Source organism: Emericellopsis cladophorae (assembly GCF_022114955.1).
Source record: "Emericellopsis cladophorae strain MUM 19.33 chromosome Unknown NODE_25_length_288687_cov_117_495977, whole genome shotgun sequence".
Classification (NCBI taxonomy): domain Eukaryota; kingdom Fungi; phylum Ascomycota; class Sordariomycetes; order Hypocreales; family Bionectriaceae; genus Emericellopsis; species Emericellopsis cladophorae.
Genome location: NW_026250950.1, coordinates 224,490 through 244,069, shown reverse-complemented (window position 1 = coordinate 244,069; position 19,580 = coordinate 224,490). Strand labels below are relative to the sequence as shown.

The window sequence follows — 19,580 nt, the reverse complement described above, 5'->3', positions numbered from 1 at the left end:
GTACTGCTTGTCGCGTGCGGGACGCAAGGCTATGGGTTCGATCAAGGTTGCGCTTAGGCTAGTTACGCGCGGTGTTGGCAATCTACGCGCGTGTCTGCGCCTGGATTTATGAACTAGTGAGTATGCGGATACTGCGAACACGGATAGTCGAGGCTCGTTTGGTCGGTCGGTCGGGTTCTGGCTTGGCTGGAGGACGAAGTTGCTCTTGCAGAATTCCACCATCTGTGTGTGTCCATGGTGGCTGCCAGCTGGGACCAATTGCCTACGACCTGGGCGAAGACGGGTACCGCTGAAGCTACTGTATTGTCCACTCCTTCCTGGGGTAAATTGTCAAGTCAACCTGCGTGGACCTTGCCTAAAGCGGGGTGTTGCTCACTATCGGGTCGTGCTCACGCGCCTGGAACGCAACCTGGTTAGCGCACATGACACAATTATGCATATACAGGGGACCTGCCACAATCACATGTCAAAATGGCCTCGAGGTACGGATACATACGTACTATGTCATCCACGCGCCAGACCTCAAGTCAGATCCATGTCCTTACCCTGTACCGGGCAATCGAGACCTCCCTCCATCTCACAATCACCTGTCGATGGGACGTGCAATCTCTTTGTGACGCGTGTGGTGGTCTGGCGGTTGCTCTGTAGGGCTCAACTCTCTTTAGTTTGTCCTCCTCCTTTGCAGTAACCCCGCACGTAGTCATGATCCGTCCCATGTGCCGTTGACGCTCAAGCATGGCAACCAAAGGCTTGTGGCCCATGAACGATAGCCTGCCACGACGCCTGTTGCACACCGTCCCATTCCTGCACCTCGTTCACGATCACCGGACAACGTTGACTATCGGGATTTGCCAGGAATGGCCCGGGCGATGATTGCACTGCAAGTACAAAGTAGCCCGCACAAGAAACGCATTCGAAACAAGGAACCCAAACCCGGACGCCTGAGCTCGAGGGCTCCTGAGAGCAAAGTAAATAGAGATAGTCGATTAGATAGATTCAATTTAAACGCCAAAAATCATTCCTTCCGTCAGACGCCTCCAAAGCTCAAGATGCTCCCAGAATGCGTGAGTAGGCATCATCCACCTCGCCAGCCAGTTCCAGCAGGGAAACTATTACAATCTGATGCGTCAAATTGGGCAGCCTCTCTCGATGCAATCCAATCCACTCCAGCGGTGGCGTGGCCTCTCCCATGTCTCGAAGCTGCGGCGTTTCAATGACAGGCGGCTCGAGGGCAACGTAAGTATACTTGGATTGAGGCACGTTGACCTCGGCCGTAATCTTCTGTTGCTCTCCCTCCTTGCGCTCGCCTTCACCCTCCGGCACTCCAGTAATTTTGACGGTCGCCATAGGCAACAGCTCCTTACCCCATGTCGCTTCAACGGACCTGGAATGATTTGCCCACATGCCCCGTATGAAGCTGATGCGCGAGTAGTTCCAACCCACTTCCACCTTGCCCTCGAAGGCACTCTTGAAGATGTAGTCGATCAGGTTACTTTCAGGGGTTTGCCATGTCTCCATGACGGCTGATACCTGCGGAACCTTCAATATGGTGCCGCCTCGTGACCCAGTGGCACGCTGCACCACGTCGTTTACAGAGATCTCGCTGAGCGCTCTGGGCGCCTCACCGTTCCTGACTCCAGCCAGCCCTATGCGAAGCTGGCCTAGAGTCAGTTTCAAAATGCTGTGCACTCTTCCGGCCTCCAAGCTAGCAGCAAACCGCGCATAAGCATTCAGCGCCTCGATTTTGAAAACCTGATGGTCTGAGAATGTGCTCGGAAACACGCCGAGGTTCAGCGCCTTCAGAGTGACCACCACATCCGTATCGAGAGAGATGGGGGCCTTGGCTAGCCGCTCCTCCCCCGGTAATTTTAGACAATCCGAGGGTTGCGAGCTGTAGCGAACGGTAGTACTTGACTTGCGCTTCATGAATTTCTCAATCTCCCTAAGAGAGGATTGAAAGTTCTCCTGTCTTTCTTGAGTGAGCCTCTTGATAGCTTGATAGAGCGCGACTGCTTGGGCAGTGGACGTGGTCGTCCCAAAAATCTGCACCGCCTCGCCGTCGAAAATGGCCACAAGACGATCACCACGTCCAGCCGTATCCTCACGGACATTGTACATGAGAAGCTCCAGCCTTGTTATGTCCGCAACGAGGAAGGCTTGGTAGTCAAAGGCGGCCTTGATGCGCAGAGCGTTAAAGCCAATGGATGCTTGGACCAATGGCGTCTCGTTGAGCGCCTGCTCTCGCTTAGGCCATTGTATAGACGTGCGCAGCTTGAAGTCTTGCAGCGCAATGAAGCCGCTGAGGCGCCCCGAGCAATCAATACTGATCCGTTGAAAGCCGAGGCAGAGGTTCTGTTCCCAATCTGATGTCTTTTTCGACGATATCCAAAACTCGGCAATGCGAAACACGGATTTCCCAATGGCCTGCCCCAAGTCGACAGCCACGTCCAGCGCAGCAATGGAGATTGTCGCCGTCCAGGGAAAGGCAGCAGTCGCGGCGACTTGCTGGTAGCGCTGCATGAGATGGCCTTGCGAATTCTCCGTCGTCAGCTTCGCCACCGGGGCAGTGTTCCTGTCGCGGAGCTCGGCCGGGTACCAGATTTCGCGGAACAGCAAGAAGTCTTGCACTTGCTTGGCGTTGATCGTCACCTTCATCGGACTGACATTAAGAATGGCGGATACACCACTCGTACCACTGACGTGTTTGCTGTTCATGAGAGACAGTGTAGTCCTTTGGATCTCAACGCTGCCTGTCGACTCTCGGGAATAGACATGTTGTACTGAGGCCTTCAGTCTGTCAAATGTGCCTGATATGGCGAAGAAGTTGCCGTGATCAGTCGACGTGACAGTGTTCGCTGTAAAGTAGATGCTTTCGAAGCTAGTCGTCGCCGCTACGCGGGCAATGGGCTGGCAACTCAGTGAAAACTCTTGCCTGCAAATACGAAGACCCAGGTTTAGCTTCGTGCGTCCAAGAACAGCGCTTGGATCCGCCGTGAGGATAGTGTCTTCGGCGCCCGACTGCTGCGGCTGTAGGAATGGCGGCGACGGGTTCGGCTTCTTCGCAGTGGTCTTCTCCCTCCCGACCACTTCTTGTACGCTTGATACAATGTCCAACACGAGAGGTACCACAGAAGGATACAAAATGTTGCTTGATGCATCAATCTTGATTTCTCCGGAAACCGTTGGGTCATCATGGCCATTGTCAGAAAATTCAAGCTTCCAGGCCAGACCAGGACTGCGTAAGACGGCGCCACTGCCCGAGTCATCGGCGTTGAACTGACCATACTTGCCTGCGAGCGATGGGCGGTTGAGTTTGGAAATTCTGGCGGCATTGCTGAAGTTGCGTTTGCTTGACACGTGCACCACAGCGCCGGCAAAATCAGCATCGATGAGCATGCTCTCCAGTCGCTTCTTGCCAAATAGATTCCAAGGCCGATCAGAGGCATTAGGACCGTTGGCAGGAGTCTGACTCAGCGCATTGTGGTCATCTTCCTTGGGCATCTTTTCCGGACCGAACGACGAGCCCCAACCGGCAGACGCCTCCTGCACATGGTTGATTGATTTGGAGATCGAGCCCATCAGGTTGGCCGCTGGCACGATGAAAGCTGATGTCAACCGGAGATCCAGTGACTGGCCAACTGCTTGGAAGGCCATTCGCCGGGCATTGGGGGTAGAAATGTATGCTACATTAAAGATCACTTCTGGTAGTAATGCCGAGTGAAGGGACCGCAGAGTTTTGTCTTGGCCTTGGGGCACTGTCTGCAGCTGCAGGCTGTCTATGGTGAGACGAGCAGATCGTTTGGTCCTCGTACCGAATTGGATGAGTTTGATGGACAGCACTAGGTCCTCTTTGTTGACTGAGCGGGGATCGCTGTCCGTTTCCACGTTCCACGAGGCTCTGATATTCTGCAACTCAAATTGATAGACCAATCTCGACAAGACCGAGTCAATGATGTCTTCGTCTTCGACTTCAAGGGAGCTGTCATTGATTGTAATCCTCGGCTTCGACTCTCGCAGCTTCCGTAAATAGTCCAGTTCTCGTGAAGTATCCAGATCCTTGATCTTGTCACGGAGGTACGCGAGGACGGCCAGACTTGTCGATACCATTTCGGGGGAGAGATTGACATCAAGATCAGGGCTTCGGAAGTCAAATGCCCAGTCTTCCTTGCCGTCGCTTCCTTCCTTGGCGCCGGCAGACATGGTGACACCAGCCCCTATCCGACCACAAGACTTCATAGCATCCCGCTGGCCCCTGCGTATGTCGAATCCGATTTGCTTCAAATTGAAATGAACCTCGGGGTACTTCATGATAGGAGCTTGGGGGTCGAGGCGGTTAGCTGCTTGCAATTGCAACTTGTCCAGAGAGAACAAAACTTGAGACACGGGTTTAGGATACGAGCCTAATGGCGTTATGGCCGACACCTGCAATCCAGCGAATGTCAGATGCACATCGTATATCAACGTTCGCTTCCCACTGTCACCGCCGTCTGGCTTGTTGTTTGTCGGGTCGGGATGTGGTTCGGTATCAGGTCGAAAGACGTCCCCAAAATGTCTTTGCACGACCTTGACCTGCTCCTGTATCTCCTCAATAGTGCTGGATATTTGTGGCCGATTGAGTGCACCCAGCAGGCTATAGACTGCCGACGCATCCAGTTGCATGAGCTCGACTGAAGACAATACAGTAAGCACATGCTCGGATTGACCAGTTTGACTTCTGATGCGTCCATTTGTTGGAGGGATCTGCATCAGAGATATGCGACGAGGCTCGTCGCGCACGTCAATATGCATCTCATGCGAGTTTTCCTTAACGTCAAAGTCGAAGATGATCTCTTTTCCGAAATTGGCTGCACACGAAGCTCTGGCAACATTGCCGGTGATTTTGTACGTCAGAGTCTGTAACAGAGGCACGCTGATGATGTACCGCTCCAAAAACAAAGCAACATTGAACCTGAAGGTAGAAAGGCGCTGTCTCACATTCGAGTCTTCTTTATGCTTAGGCTGTGGCTGTCGATGCTCAGCTACGTGTCTTAGAAGCTGGTTGATTTGCGTAGCCTCATCTTTGAGTAGATGATCGAGAATCTCGAGAAGTGTCGTGGGGTCCTGCTTCACAACGTACTTCAGACTACTACTGCTGACAGTAGACTTGACGATCTGCGTAGAGGCTTCGTCAGATTTTTCGTGCTCCAGCGAAGCGAAGATGCTGGGATCGCGCAATTGAAAGACGCTGAGCAACAGCGCGTGACTTTCCAAGCTCGATGTGACTGAGGTGCAATGTGTGATAACGTTGAGGGACTGTGCTACATTGTCACCCCCATACATCAAGCCTGAAACTTTGAAGGACTCGGTAACAGTTGTTGACCGTAGGTTGACCGTCTCTACTTCAATTGAGCCTTGTATGACTTCTGCAACCACATGAAAGGCCGGCGTTCTGGCTGCTGACTGATCGGGTCGGTGGCGCTTTTGAGCTGTCTTTGCGACGGCCTTGCCGCGCTCTTGGCTTTGGTTATAAAGTCGGAGCACGTCCTCAATAAGCTCGCAGACCTCCCAGTTAACGTGAATTGCACCTTCGTTGCAGCAGACGCTGATCGTTGTAAGGAGAGCGTTCTGCGTGTTGGTTTCGGGGAGCATTGCTGCGTCACTCTTCATCATCTTCTCAACTCTGACCGAAACATCGACAATGCCCACTTTGTTCTCTTTGGGCCCTGGGTCGAGCACAAAGTGCATGTCGCCAAGTCGACAGGCGCCGAGAACGGGCAGCCCATCCCCTCCGATCGCCTGAGTCTCGTTGAGGGTTGGAAAGATCTTGCGCAGAACAACGGCGTTGCTGATATTATCAAGATCCCAACTCCGCCAGCGCTGAAACGCAGCTATGACTAGCTCTGCAGCATCGGGGGGCACCGTCCAAGTCGGTGCTGCATTGTCCTGGAGGAACTGATGCTGGCTTTGAGGTGTCATTACGGTCCAGATCTGTCGAAGTCTCATGACCAATTTCCACGAATCGAGTGTGCGCAAATGACTCTCTGCGGATCGCAAAACCGCCGAAGGCCGTATCAGAAAAGAAGGATCGGATGTCGAGTGTCCCTCTTCCAGCAGTCGGTACGTTAAGTATTGCAGCCGGTCATTGTGATGTCGAGTAGTTGCCTTCACTATTGCCTCAAGCTCGTTTGCGAGGCTCCCAGTCCTATGTAGCAAAGATGCGAGGTATTCCACTTCCCCCGATGCAGTGCTGCCTACAATTGAGCCCACATCAGCATCAAAGTATGTAATCTCGCGTGCTCCCACAGAGATCACAACCTGGTCTATTTGAACCATTACAGCTGCTTGGGGTTCCTCCAGTGTTGATGATCTCTCGGAAGCTGACAACTCAATAGATCCTAGCCGAAGATGGAGGGAAGTTTTGGAGCCCATCTGCAGCGAGTCGACCGCGTCCCCCCGGTAGGAGGTTGTGCGAGTGACCAGCCCGAGTTCAGTGATTGTTACGTCATACTGGTCGCGCTCCTCTGACTCTACATCCTGCGAGAGCCCAAAAGTCGAGGAGTTCAGAATGCGAACGCTTGCTCGTGGCAGCTTTACAAGGAGATCTTTGACTGAGCCGTGGGCTTCCTTCTCTTTCTTGCCGTCGAAAATCTTGCCTAAAGAGCTTGTCTGCAAGGTATCTAAAATATCATCAGGCTCAGTGGGCTGCAGTGCGCTGACAAGCGACAGGCCATGCTTGATCGCAGCTGGGCTGATGAAGGCAATCACTGCCGTCGTGAATTCAACCATAAGACTTGAGTATGCATGCTCCTCATCAAATTGGCTCGCGTCAATGTCGTTCAGGTCTTGGCCACGACCGGAAAGGAAGTCGTTGGCGTATGCCGGCGGCTCGTTGTGCTGGGCTGGCAGCGGTACTTCAGAAGCATCCGGCTGAACGCCGGCCAAGGTGAAGTATGGGGTATAGTACTGGCTCGTAAAGGCCACGGAGGAGTGTTGATGAAAGTTGCTGTGGCTAGGATTGTCATCGGCGGCTCCAGATAGGGCGTGATCTATGTGAGCGGACGGACGGTGGAAAGCTCCATGTCCGGCTTTGGCCCTGGCATCCCGTCCGCGATGTTCATGCGAGCGGCGTAAGCTGCTAGCAGTAGAACCGGACGGGGATAGAAAAGAGCTTTTACGACTCAAGCGTTGCGAATTTCCCGACGACGATGAGCTGCTGTGAAATGAAAGGCCGTCACCTCCGGCCTCATGAAGAGGATGAGGTGGAGCTGGGGCGCATTGTGCGGGAGGTTCCAAGGGGTCAGGCAAGAACTCATCCAAGCAATCAGGTTTCAGGAGAAACGGCGTGCGGGTAGTCCTTTGGTCCTCGCGCCGCACAAGCTCTTGTTGCAGGCTGAGCTTTTCAGAAAAGTGCAGTTTCCTCCCGATGGAGGCCATGCGTACATTCGTTTGCAGATAGGCAATGGTGTCTACCGGATGATCCGGCCTTGATTTATGCCGCGCTGCAGACTCAGAGTCGACACAAGACACTTGTATGTTGGGGATGTCAATGTCAGCTCGCTTAGAGTAATGAGAATTCGCCCAGTCGTTGGAGTTGACAGTGATCCTATCTGTCGATAGAAGCATGGCCGCCTCGTCCACATGTAGCCACAGGTGCACTGATTCCACATCGACCCTAGCAAACGTCACATCGTCGAACACTAGAGACGAGTAGGGAACCAGAGCATTTTCCACATCATCGAACGTGAAGGCAAATGCGGTACCGCCACGTGCCAAAGCTGCCAGAAACTCGGCTGTGCACTCGCCCGATACCGTTCCTGCGGACACATCCCAATTGCAGAGGTACGTAGGTTCCGTGGGTGGGAGGCCAAAGAGTCGATGGCCAAATACTCGAATGCCGTCAAGGAACAGCTGTGTGTTCGATGATTCCATTTCTGGTGACTCGGGATCGGTCGACAGGCCAGTTAATGAAAGGTTTAGAGGACTGATGTCAAGTTCCATGTCCATGTAGTAGTTTGTGAATCGAAGATCAACGGACAAAGTCGACAGCTCGGCTTGAATGTATTGAGACGACGAATAGAGGTTCGTCGGCAGCATAATCCTTGGGTCATCTGTCTTGATGCTCAGGATGACATCCAGATCGTTGGTCTTTTTGTTAGGAGGACCAGAAGGTGTCTGGAAACCAAGGGCCTTCTCTGTCGATTGCAATTGTGCTTGATACTCGTCGAGTGTGCGGAAATGATTATGTTCTCCAAAATAATTATCCTTCAGCAATAGGAAATACCGAATGACAAAGCCATGGAGATATGCATACGGAGAATTCCCATGAATATTCAAGACCAAAGTGTCAGTGTTTGCGGGTGATGTCGTGGCATTATAGTGATATGTACCGTTCGCAGTCAACCCACGCACTCGTCCGATTTCACCGGACTTGGTGAAAGCTGCTTGGGTGGTCCACTGAGGAGAGTGGAACAGCAGATCTAGAGTGTCACTGCGTACATCGAAAGGTATCGCGTTCTGTTGGGGGCGATACTTGTCCAATGGAATGCTGGTTTTGGCAGCCAAAAGGGGCGCTGACAGGATCAGATATGCGTTGTCATCCAGAGAGGTCGGTTTGTCGATAATGTTTCCTTCATTAACATTGAGGTACAACTTAAGCCGCTGAAGCCTCAGGTCAAGGCAGTATTGGAACGGTGTAAACACGAGGTAGTCGGGCGGTGGCCCGGTCGACCAGTCGTCGACAAGATCGATCAACAAGAAGATGTGGTCTCTGAGTAGGAAGAGCTCGAGGTCATCAAGTTCTACCTTGAAGCTCCAGAGCCGCAGAGAATTCCATGATAGCGGAGTTGAGAGATCGCATTCGATACGATGGGATCCGCCGCGCCACAGGATATTCTGATTCACCGCACTGCGAAGCTCTGAACCGGTCAGGTCTACAGTGAGGCCGCTTTGATATCCAGACGCAGATGCCAGCATATCCATGTGATATGCCACAGAGGAATCTGCCGATACTTTGAATTCGAGCCAGGCGGCTGGGCGCTGCTGTGAAGCTTCGCCTTTCGCCTCTTTCTTTGCACGACTGCCTCGCTTCTTCCCTGTATGCACACTCTGGAGCTTGAGCTGGGTCTCTTTCCCACGCCAACGCCAATTCTTCGATTGTTCACGGAACGGCACTCTGACGGAGACAGTGTCTTCCAGTTCAATGCGCAAATTGAACTTGGTCGGCACCCGCCACGCTCCGACAGCGAGTGGTTCCACCGGTATCGCATCTTTGCACAGGGTTGGAAAGAAAACCCTCTGCAAATCAGCGCGCCGACGATCTGTCCACGGACCATAGCTAACTTGACCACCCTTGATGGCGAAGTCCATGCCCCACGCGGGTGCAGTGGTTCCGTTGACGTCGATATGGATGTCCGTGCTACGGCGTTGTCGGGCATGCGTAGTCACTTTGCTCACAACATCCCAGTAGACGACAAGTGTTGCAGCTGGGCTGTCAAGGACTGTGGATTCGGCGGCATACTCAACCGAGGACCACCTTTCTTTGTCGTCTTGATCTTGGTCGTTGAGATAGCGTGCTAGTCCCTGCCACTGGTCAGACCCAGGTATCCTGGGGTCGACTCCTAATGCAGCATCTGCTTCCAAGGGATTAGGCCGGGATGGTCTTGCCCAACGAGGAACCATTCGGCGGAGAGGCGCCAGAGTCTTTCGCCACCAACGACGAAATCTGTTGGCCTTTGTGGCTACTTTTGTTACTCCTGTATTTCCAGTTGCTCGCGCAGGCTGATCGCTCTTGTAATCCTCATTCTCTTTGATCTGTACAACCGGATGCTGAAAGTCGATTTTGAAAACCTGCTGATAGGGGTCTACAGTGTCGGCATGGGACGCGTCCACAACTGCAGAGATAGTCTTGGCTTTGGCTGTAAGAATGCCCTTGGTATTCTCGTTGCCAATGACGGCCGCAGCTCTATCGCACTCAACGTGAATCGGGAAGAATTGTACCAAGAACGGCAGGTCCGATCGTTTTTGGACACGATCACCGTCCCCGGTGTGACTATCAGACTCGATACTCGTTCTTCCATCCGCTGGTGAAGATGAGTCGGATGGCGCCCTTTTCTCGGCCTCGGGCGCTCTAGCTGGGTCGAAGCGCCTGTTTCCCTCTTCACCACCAGCTGCGGAATGGCCAGTCCTGCGTTCTCGTAGGCTCTCTTTCTCGTCGGTGTCCGCGGTGGCTGTGGAATTAGCGCTCTGAGGATGATTCCGAGTCAGGCCGGCTAGGATGGAGTCATATTGCGGGCTACGATTGTAGACGAACCACTCGACACCAATCAAATTGACCGTCACGCGGCATGGAAGCTTTGCATTCTTCTCCTTCCCCGGCGCGGCTCCTTCGGCTGGATTATCAGCGACAATGTCGACTTCGCGAACCCTACGTAGCCAATATCGCCAGGTGATATAGCCATGCTGTATCAGGAACGTCTCGTTCGAACCATGGTAGCGCAAGCCTGTGAAAAATATGCGTCCGCCCAGCAAAGATATCTGCAGAGCGCTAATGTCGAGGTAGACTCGGTGTTTGTGCCAGGTCCATGTCCGGATGCCGTAGGATACGATCGAGGCGAAGAGCCGATTGAAGTAGAGGACGAAGAAGGTGAATAGCACAAAGGTCAGGACGAGGAAGATCAGAAACCTGCTACAGATGTTGTCAGCACGCCTGCAATGAATGAGCCGGTTCCCGCAGGCTTACTAGTTGAAATGGGGGTCATCGTGGTTTCGACCTGCGAGGTCGACTGTGGCATTTGGCAGACTGCGTAAAGCTGCTGGGGGGAAGAGCTGGTCATCATTCCCCAAGCTCGTGGACGTGTCCATGAGATGCACAGCAGCTGCTCACCGGCTCGGCGGACTCTCAGGCAGATGATTCGTCCTCATTACGGATCCAGTGCAATGGTGACAGCTATTGTTACCGAGCGAACCGTGCTTGGATGCATGTAAACGTCGCTGGCGCATCGACTTGAGGAAGCCGCGTCCAGTCCTTGGAAGCGCGATGTCGTCGGCTGTCAAGCCACACCAAGTTCGATCAGGTGGCGCAGTTGCCTAAGCTAGGCACCTACGTGTACCTCGCTTGTTAGCGCGTGGCGGTAGCTCCTTCCTTGCTGCTAGCTACTGCTCCCTCCGCCACGCCAGTCGGTCGGTGGTCATCGTGATAAGGCCATTCCCGAACCTGATTTCCGACCCCAATTCTCAGGCTTGAACGTGACCCCGAACTCTGCGCGAATCCTGCGACACTTTGTCGCGTGCCGGTTCGCAGCCTGGATGCCACGCCATGACATACATTCTAATTTAGCACAACCACCTCGTCTCGCTGCCATTTGACGCCATCATCATGGCTGGGGGCACGGGCAACAAGTTTGCCAATGTGATCACTGTCGTCGCAGGCGTCGCTTCTCTGGCTGCTACATTGACTTCGGTCGTGTAAGTTCTTGCCTGGTAGGCTCTTGTAGATGATGGACTGACTAGAGCAGGTCGATCATTTTCCAGGCAAAGAACTATCGAAAGCCTCTGCTGCAGCGATATGTCGTCCGAATCCTCCTCATGGTACCCATCTACTCCATTGCATCCTGGACGAGCATGGTCTCCCTGAACGCTGCCTCCTTCCTCGACCCGGTCCGCGACATTTATGAAGCTTTCACGATCTATACCTTCTTCCAGCTCCTTATCAACTACCTGGGCGGCGAACGATCTCTAATCATCATGACCCACGGGCGCGCCCCAGTACAACACCTCTGGCCCCTCAATCACGCGTTGCCCAAGGTCGATATCTCCGATCCACACACTTTCCTGTCCATCAAGCGAGCCATTTTGCAGTACGCTTGGTTGAAACCAATCCTGGCATTCTCAGCCATAATCATGAAAGCGACAGGCACCTACAAGGAGGGCTACATTGGTATCGATTCTGGCTATCTCTGGAGTGGGATTATATACAACATCAGCGTCACTCTTAGCTTGTACGGCTTGGGGTTGTTCTGGGTGTGCATGCATCAGGATCTCCAGCCGTTCCGCCCTGTGCCAAAGTTTTTGTGCATCAAGCTCATCATCTTTGCCTCCTACTGGCAAGGGTTTCTGCTCTCCATCTTGGTCTTCCTCGGCGCCATCCCAGACGATGTACCCGAGTACACGCCTGACAATTTAGCTGCCGCCATACAAGATGCGCTCATTTGCATTGAGATGCCCATATTTGCTGCTGCGCATTGGTACGCATTTTCCTGGCATGACTTTGCCGATAACAATATCTCGTCCGCACGGATGCCAATCAATTACGCCTTCCGCGATGCGTTTGGGGTTCGTGACCTTGTCGAGGACTCGAAAGAGACCTTCAGGGGCGACAACTATGGCTACAGAGTGTTCGATTCGGGTGACAAGGTTATGGCCCATGAGGACTCGAAATCCCGTCTTGCGCGACTGCGCGAGGGCATGCGCTATGAGAGGGGTGGCAAAGGGAAATACTGGATTCCCAAGCCCGGCGAGGTGAATTCGACAACTCCACTGCTCGGATCGGGGACCAACAGCGCGGCTGCGGGCTCCAGCCGAGATCGACCCGACCAGATTAATGAGAATTCACACGCTGGTTTCGACGAGCCCGAATTGGACGCCGAGGATGACGGGCTCTTCGAAGCAGCGAGAGATCTGGAGTACGGCGATTGGAATGTAAGCATCACGAATGGGTAAGATTGAAATGCAACTAACCTGGATAGTACCCTGTCATCACGGCGAATGAGCCTTTGAGAGAGCGATACCTCTCCTCAGCGGGAAACTTTGGTGTGCGGGCACCCAAATACCCGTCGCCTCAGCCACGGCCTACTAGACCCTCGGCAGCAAGCCGTTCAACAACGTCGCAAAGCACTCACCGACCTTCAGGTCCCGAAGAGGTCGTTCCAGTCAAGAAGAAGAGGAAGGGGAAAAAGGCCGTCCATCACCATCCGGCACCCAATGTTTCGAAGCTTGATCTGGAGGCGGGCCCTCCGCCTAGCCAGGCGCCTGCGTTGCAGACAACTATCATAGAAGCTTCTCCCCCCAAGCACCAAGTAGCGGAAACTTTGGAGAACTCGTCCAGTCCGGGCCATGATCAGAGTCCAGGGATTGAAAGTCCCTGGTCCGACGAGCCACGCGATCGCAACCACGAAGCCGGCAGCCGACACGACTATCTATCAGGATGCCAAGCTCCGGATACAGAGGAATTCCAAAATCACTGGGCTACCGAAGAGACATCCAAGTGAGGGGGCTTGCTGAGATGTAGATGTAATGATACCCATTGGCTTTCTGAGGCTTTTCATGCACAAATTGGTTAAAGCATAGCGTGGAGTTTCAATGGCACGAATTATGATCAGACACTTTGACACAATGCGTCTAAAATATAACCTTTTACTGACTGCTTTGCAAAGTTTGGTCGCTCATCAATGTTTCACAGTCGCAGCGACAGCTATCTGTCGAATATCTTACTCTTCAGGCAGATACCCTGATCAGTTTCTTGGCCTCGCCAACTGAGTGACTACCTAGGCTGGGCGGTCGTTCGCCCGTTGTTCATAGTGTCGGCTCCTTGCCCAGGACGAATATCCCAGCTTTCCGCCCTGGGCAAATATGTCGTCCCAGCTCACCCAGGTCTTGTCCAACTGCTCGCCATTGACCTTGAGTCTGGACATAAGACGTCGTCTCACCAGCGCCCTCTGCAGTGATCTCGAGCTTCTTGCCAGCACCAAGGTCAGTAGTCAGGTCAGAGAACCACGGCTATCCGATGAAGAAGATTGGTTGGCCGGTCATGGGATACAGACCGATCATATTCCACAGCAGCCATGACTCCATGGCGCCTGCGTCGCCGTTGCCAGGAAGACCATCGGGCGTCGGATGGAGGTACGACTTGGCCACGGATCGGCTACGCGGCACGGTAAGATCTTGGCGGTTGACGTAGCTGTATAGATGGTGTCTGAAAGCTGGGGTGATTGCCGGGGATAAACAAGGTGTGGCCAAACTGCGCATTGCCGCTTGAGACGCCGGGCGTAAAGGTCATCTCCAAGCGCTCTACAAATTTCTCCGCGCCGCCCATCAACTCTACCGTGGCCTCGATATCGTGGTGGGCATTGAATGAGTGTTCCCAGGAAAGGGCCTGGTAATAGAAGTCCCGCCAATAGCAGTCGCCGCAAGAAAGAGCTTCTTGGGCGATGAAGCTATCTCCATCACCACACGGACCGAGAAATCTAGTGAGGTTCAGGGCGGTCATGTCCTCGTTCTAAAGGTTGCGCCAGTTACGCGAGCGCTTGTAGTAAGTTTCAAACCGGCTTGGTCGACCGAGGCCGAGAGCAACTGTTGCGAGGGAGAAGTCGTTGACCGAGCTAGATGCATAACTTAATAAGAAAGGCCCCTAGGCCCCAACAGAGAACAACCTACCACTCGACCGCTCTGCTGACGGATCCACCGAACCGTCGGGTGATGAAGCCCAGGACTAGCCAGTCTGGCAACGCACTCCTCCCCTCTTTTGTCGAGCCAGTGGGATCACGCGGGTTGTTTTTGTTCCCGGTAAAAACCTCGGCGTTCTTGACCATGGCTGAGAATGCATCTTCCAGTCCAACTTGCCCGGACTCCTTTCACCTAGGCGTCAGCAAACACAATGTCGCCACTCGTGCCTCCCTGGACTGCCCGTTGTACAAGGAAGACCTGGCGTCAGAGACCCAGCCGCCATGGCCCCAGACATCGATCATGGAGCGGATGAACTCTTCATCATATTCCGGCTGAAGAATGTGAAGCAGGGGAGTTTCAGGCATCAGTACTGCGCGCTAGTCTTGGCACACTAAAAGTGAAGCTTCTTTGATGCTCACAATGTCCCGAAAGGTGAAGATGTCATCATATGAAGGCTCGTCTGATTCCCAGAGAGGGCTCTCTCCTGTCTTGTTGGTAGGCAGAAGATGCATAAAGTACATTCCCGGGTACAGTTGCTTGAGTTTGGTGACATTGGTCTCGCTTGTGATGACTTTGCTGAAGACCTCCATGCTCCACGCAAGCACGGGTAGCGTCTCTCACGTCTTCAAGGGTCATCTCTTCTGTAATTTCGTGCTCGATGTTGGAACAGGCTTGTTCAGTCGAGATGAATGAGACGCCTTCTCAAGACGAGAGAGGATTCTGTGAAAGAAAACACCGTCCCAACTCTGGCTGTCTCGGACTCATAGCTGGGTCCCTCGCCAAACTCAACAAGATCATCAGTTACAAAGTCGGCGCCGAGGAACACCTTGTAGATGGTTGGTCGAATCGTCCGCAAAAGTAAACCGTCCATGGCCCGGCCCTGTTCCAGCCCTGGGTGTGTTAGTGTTTCCGGTAGTATAACATCTGAGTGGTGCATTCACATGATCATACGTGCCAAAGTCGGTATAGAAGAATCTTTCCAGTCTTGGTCGCGCTTAACAGTGATATTACCACCCAGAAAGTGCTGCTCGAGCCCTTGTCCGCGGTAGGACGCCAGTACATGCGAGACGTCCACGCGGACGTTCTTGGTTGGGGTCGACTGCGGGAATGTGTACTTGTACATTCCGGCTTTGTTTCCGGCGCTCATTTTGAGACTGTACCTGAGCCCAAGGAAATCTCGTAGTATTCAAGCTCAGATATGTCAGACGCTCTAGTGTTGTTCATTGCGTCACTCAGGGGGCTGCCAATGTCCCCCACAACAGGTATCTGGGAGACTAAACCGTACTTGGGAGCTCCATCTATTCCACTTTCAAGAAGCACGGTGAAACCTGTGAAGTTACCGGGGGGTCGATAACCAGAGTATGAGTCTCTGCCGGTGTACAGATCAGGGCCCAGCATGACAATCCCAGGGGTCGGGCGACGCCGGGGAAAGTGTTGCCTCCATTTATCGAACCGGTCTGAGCCGTCTTTCATCTCTGATTAATTATAAAAGATGTGCATCTTACATCTGTCAACACGTATTGAGCACGGTCCTCCTATCTAACAACAATCGTTGCAGCGTAGATGGCCAACGGGAGCGAAATCTTCCGAGTCCACATATCTTCTCAAATGTAAGGACAACCTCATGGATAAAAATGTATTGAATGGATGACCACAAGCAGTGGCCATGCTTATATATGGTACTTAACGGATGCGCACGTCGTCCGGCGCAGATCAACGCGACAGTCTCAGCAACCAAGCAGATGGACAGCACTGTCGAAATCCGCAACCCACAGGCTGCATCCGGACTCAATGTAACTCTTCTGAACTTCCAAGTGAACTTCGGCTCGAAGGAGAACGTGCCAATCGGGCTAGTGTTGACTGGTCATCAATATTGTAGCATGGATGGCGATGCGTGCGCACCGTGAAACTGCCAAGAAGAGGACTGCCAAGAAGAGTTGAGAGGGGAATACTGCACTGCTAGACCAGGTAGAGGGGCTGTAACAAATCACACAACGAGCCTCGGGGATGTATAGATTTCTATATGACGTTGAAGCCGGCAGTGGGATTACCAGGTGGTGGTCGATGTGAGCTTTGCGGACTACGTATGTCGACTGTCTCCCACCAAAGTGCGACATAGCTCGTACGTCGGCCGCCGCAATCACGCGGGAGATACGACACTATTCCTGAAGACCTTATGGTCTCCTCGTCGTGACAGTGACTTCATGTATCTGAGGACACGCTGGCCCAAGAATCGGAGCGTGCTGTGGTCATCATGGTTTGCGCGCGCACCTTCCAGTTCAGATTCGACGACTGGGTGCTGCCGGCCTTCTCGGCACAAATATTCCTTGTGTTGCAATAGCCGTGATGTACTTCGGATGTGCGATTGAGGTTACATCTGGCACAGAGCATGCGCTCAAGTGTGTCCTGGACTCCTCCTGGTGCGTGAGGTTGGATATCAGTTGCGCGTGAACGCCCCAAGCTGCCCCTGCCTTAATAATTTGTCGACAGCCATTAAGTTAATAGCAGCGCCCTCTTGACTACCCTGCACCGCAGCGATTCAGAGCCATATGCGTTTCGGTCAAACTATAATCCGAGCCCTGATCTTCCCTCCCACACCCTGGTCCGCGACCATCCTCCCGACTTCTAGCTGCAGGCGGTGTGAGAATTCTCGGCAGAATCTCCAGAATCTACATCAATTGTTGATCGAATCCCGTCCTACGACCAGTCGCAGCCGTCTCCCGTCCCGTGTCTCTGCACGTCGCAAGATCACCGAGCGCTTCCCGCTCGAGGCGTCCAGCTCTGGCGCCTCGCGCCCATCGCTCCATCAGGCGCAATGGGTCGGAAGCCGAACCCTCTCATCTCCCTATACTTCGAGCGTGGAGCGAAGCTCAACGACAATAGCAACCGGTATCCGCACACGTGTAAACAATGCGGCGAGTACTTCCCCAAGGGCAGGATCGATAATCTGACGGCCCACATCACGAAACGATGCCCCGCGATATCCGACTCAGACCGCATGCGAGCCTGCCTCGAGCTCCATGGCATCTCCAACGCTCGAGCCATGGCAAATCGCCCTGGATCAAACAGCGTCAATGGGCACGGGAATGCGCAGCTTGGCCAGCAAGGGCAGAAGGATTTACCGCAAGGCTGGAGTGCTCTCGAGACCCTCGCAGAGGCATCGCGACAAGTCGATCTTAACGAGAACAACCGCGTGCCTAAAGAGAACCCAGTCGGGGAATCACAGCCCAACCACAACCTGGACCCTTCTCACAGCGCCGAGTTTGCGGCTGGTCGCTTTGAACTCGAGGAACAGTTCACTTTGGACAATCCCCCGACGGCCTACGACGCTCGTGCCAAGAAGGGCTCGACGGACCACGGCTTCAGTCACTTGTTCGAAAGCTCACCGACCTTTGCGCTTCCAGACGCCGCGCAGTCCACTGAGATGACTCCGGAAGAGCGGCTGCAAACACTACTCCCCGTGGGGGCATCGTCTCCTGAAGCATCCAATCTCTCAGTGGCCGCTGCGGCCACGGCTCGCCTCAATCCTCCATTCCTGGACCCGCAACTCCAAGAACAAGAACCAGACTCAACGGCCGCCGCGACGGCGGCCGCTGCGGCTAGCGCTGCTACCTCTGCTCCGACTACTACCCCGACATCGCCCTCGACGCTCATCTCCACGACCTCTGCCCCCGAAAACCTACCATTGCCTCCCACAAGCTTGAGTGAGAGCCTGGACCAGCCGTGGGGCGAGATGACCTATCTGACGACACCGCCAACTGCATCGATGCTCAATGAGATATCCATCGCGCCAATGCCGATGCACAGAGGTGGCACGAGGATGGATACCAGTGATGCTCTCGTCAATGGGCGACCGAAAAACTCCAGAGCTCGGTTCACCCCAGCTCGACGCAAGGAAGTCCAGCAGATTCGGAAGATTGGGGCATGCATTCGCTGCCGCATTCTGCGCAAAAACTGTGGGAAAGGCGACCCGTGCGATACATGTCGCAAGGTTCTTTCGCCACGCGTATGGCGCACTGGGTGCGTCCGGACTCGCTTGCAGGAACAGTTGGACTTGTACTCTGCCGGCGTCCAGGTGGTATTGTCGCAGAATCGTATCAACCTCTTGAAGGATCAGCTCCAACCTATCAACAACGGCACAACTATCCAGGTGTCCCACTTCTCTCCCGAGACTGGGATCGGCATCACCGTGCCAACTTTGGTCGCTGCGCTGCAGTCCTCCGATGGTCAGGAGGCTAATCGGGAAAATGGGGAACCGCATCACCAGGTCATCATGATTGACCAAGAGATGGAGGATCTCCCGGATCATATTGAGAAGTACATGCGTATCGCCCTGCCTCTCTTCATCGAGCACGAGTCGTCCCGCTTCATGCGCATTACTCTGCAGACAGCGCAAGGGGTCCTGGACATGGAGGAAGACGAGCTGTTGCGCAAGGCCATAGAGCTATGGGGTCTTGTCGAGATCATCGACCGAGAACGACATTGGATCTTTCTGGAGAAGCCGGGCGCCGAGGGCGAAGAGCCGCGGTACATCAAGGAGATTCAGAGTGACAACGACGCAGACACGTACACGATGATCTGCATGCAGCTCAATGCAGCGGCTGAGCGCAAGGCTAACAACACTTCCAAGGGTCTGCTGAGCTTTATGGATCGCCTACTGCAGGACAGCAAGAACCGTGTCGGCTTTAAGATGTTTCTCACCGCACTGATCTTCCTCAACTGCGTCGAGAAGTCAACCTGGGCGTTCAAAGCTTGGGAACAGGCTCATCTGAGACCTGGGTGGCCCCTGGAGCGGGATCCTAGCGCATTCACGCAACAAGGAAGCATTCTTGCTGGTCTCCTGAGGATGCTGCTGGGCATCCGCAAAGCGCTGCCTCCAACGGCCCGTAGCAGCGACGGCAAGCTCGTCACCACGAGTGAGGAGCCTCAGATCGCTCGCTATTTTGAGACCCTCGATCTCGATCGTAAGCGCACCTTTCAAATTGTTCCTTTCTTTCTGCTAACCTTTGCCCAGATGATACGGTTGCATCTCGTCAAACCGACAGCCAATTTTCAGCCCTTGACTCACGGTCCTTGGAGTTGACCTTCTGCTCTCATCTCCTTCTACCCAACATTAATTGAACACCAGCACCAGAAGAGACATTTTTAAACGATTAAATGGG

At 53.7% G+C, this 19,580-nt stretch overlaps 4 protein-coding genes across 4 annotated transcripts; 2 read left to right on the top strand and 2 right to left on the bottom strand.

The window, feature by feature from the left end:
• Positions 1–1,044: 1,044 nt before the first annotated feature.
• Positions 1,045–10,839, bottom strand: J7T54_003277 (uncharacterized protein; the record flags this gene model as incomplete). Its single annotated transcript, XM_051506841.1, has 6 exons — positions 1,045–5,937; positions 6,235–7,025; positions 7,215–8,124; positions 8,389–9,071; positions 9,309–10,663; positions 10,718–10,839. 6 exons carry the CDS (start codon positions 10,837–10,839, stop codon positions 1,045–1,047), a joined length of 8,754 nt encoding a protein of 2,917 aa, XP_051361965.1.
• A 514-nt stretch (positions 10,840–11,353) lies between these two features.
• J7T54_003276 (Transmembrane protein-like protein) lies at positions 11,354–13,244 on the top strand (the record flags this gene model as incomplete). Its single annotated transcript, XM_051506840.1, has 3 exons — positions 11,354–11,442; positions 11,493–12,675; positions 12,723–13,244. 3 exons carry the CDS (start codon positions 11,354–11,356, stop codon positions 13,242–13,244), a joined length of 1,794 nt encoding a protein of 597 aa, XP_051361964.1.
• Positions 13,245–15,094: 1,850 nt separating this feature from the next.
• Positions 15,095–15,541, bottom strand: J7T54_003274 (Glycosidase-like protein; the record flags this gene model as incomplete). Its single annotated transcript, XM_051506839.1, has 2 exons — positions 15,095–15,309; positions 15,370–15,541. 2 exons carry the CDS (start codon positions 15,539–15,541, stop codon positions 15,095–15,097), a joined length of 387 nt encoding a protein of 128 aa, XP_051361963.1.
• Positions 15,542–17,233: 1,692 nt separating this feature from the next.
• J7T54_003273 (uncharacterized protein) lies at positions 17,234–19,539 on the top strand (the record flags this gene model as incomplete). The annotated part of the gene is made up of 2 exons (XM_051506838.1): positions 17,234–19,382; positions 19,433–19,539. 2 exons carry the CDS (start codon positions 17,234–17,236, stop codon positions 19,537–19,539), a joined length of 2,256 nt encoding a protein of 751 aa, XP_051361962.1.
• Positions 19,540–19,580: the final 41 nt, after the last annotated feature.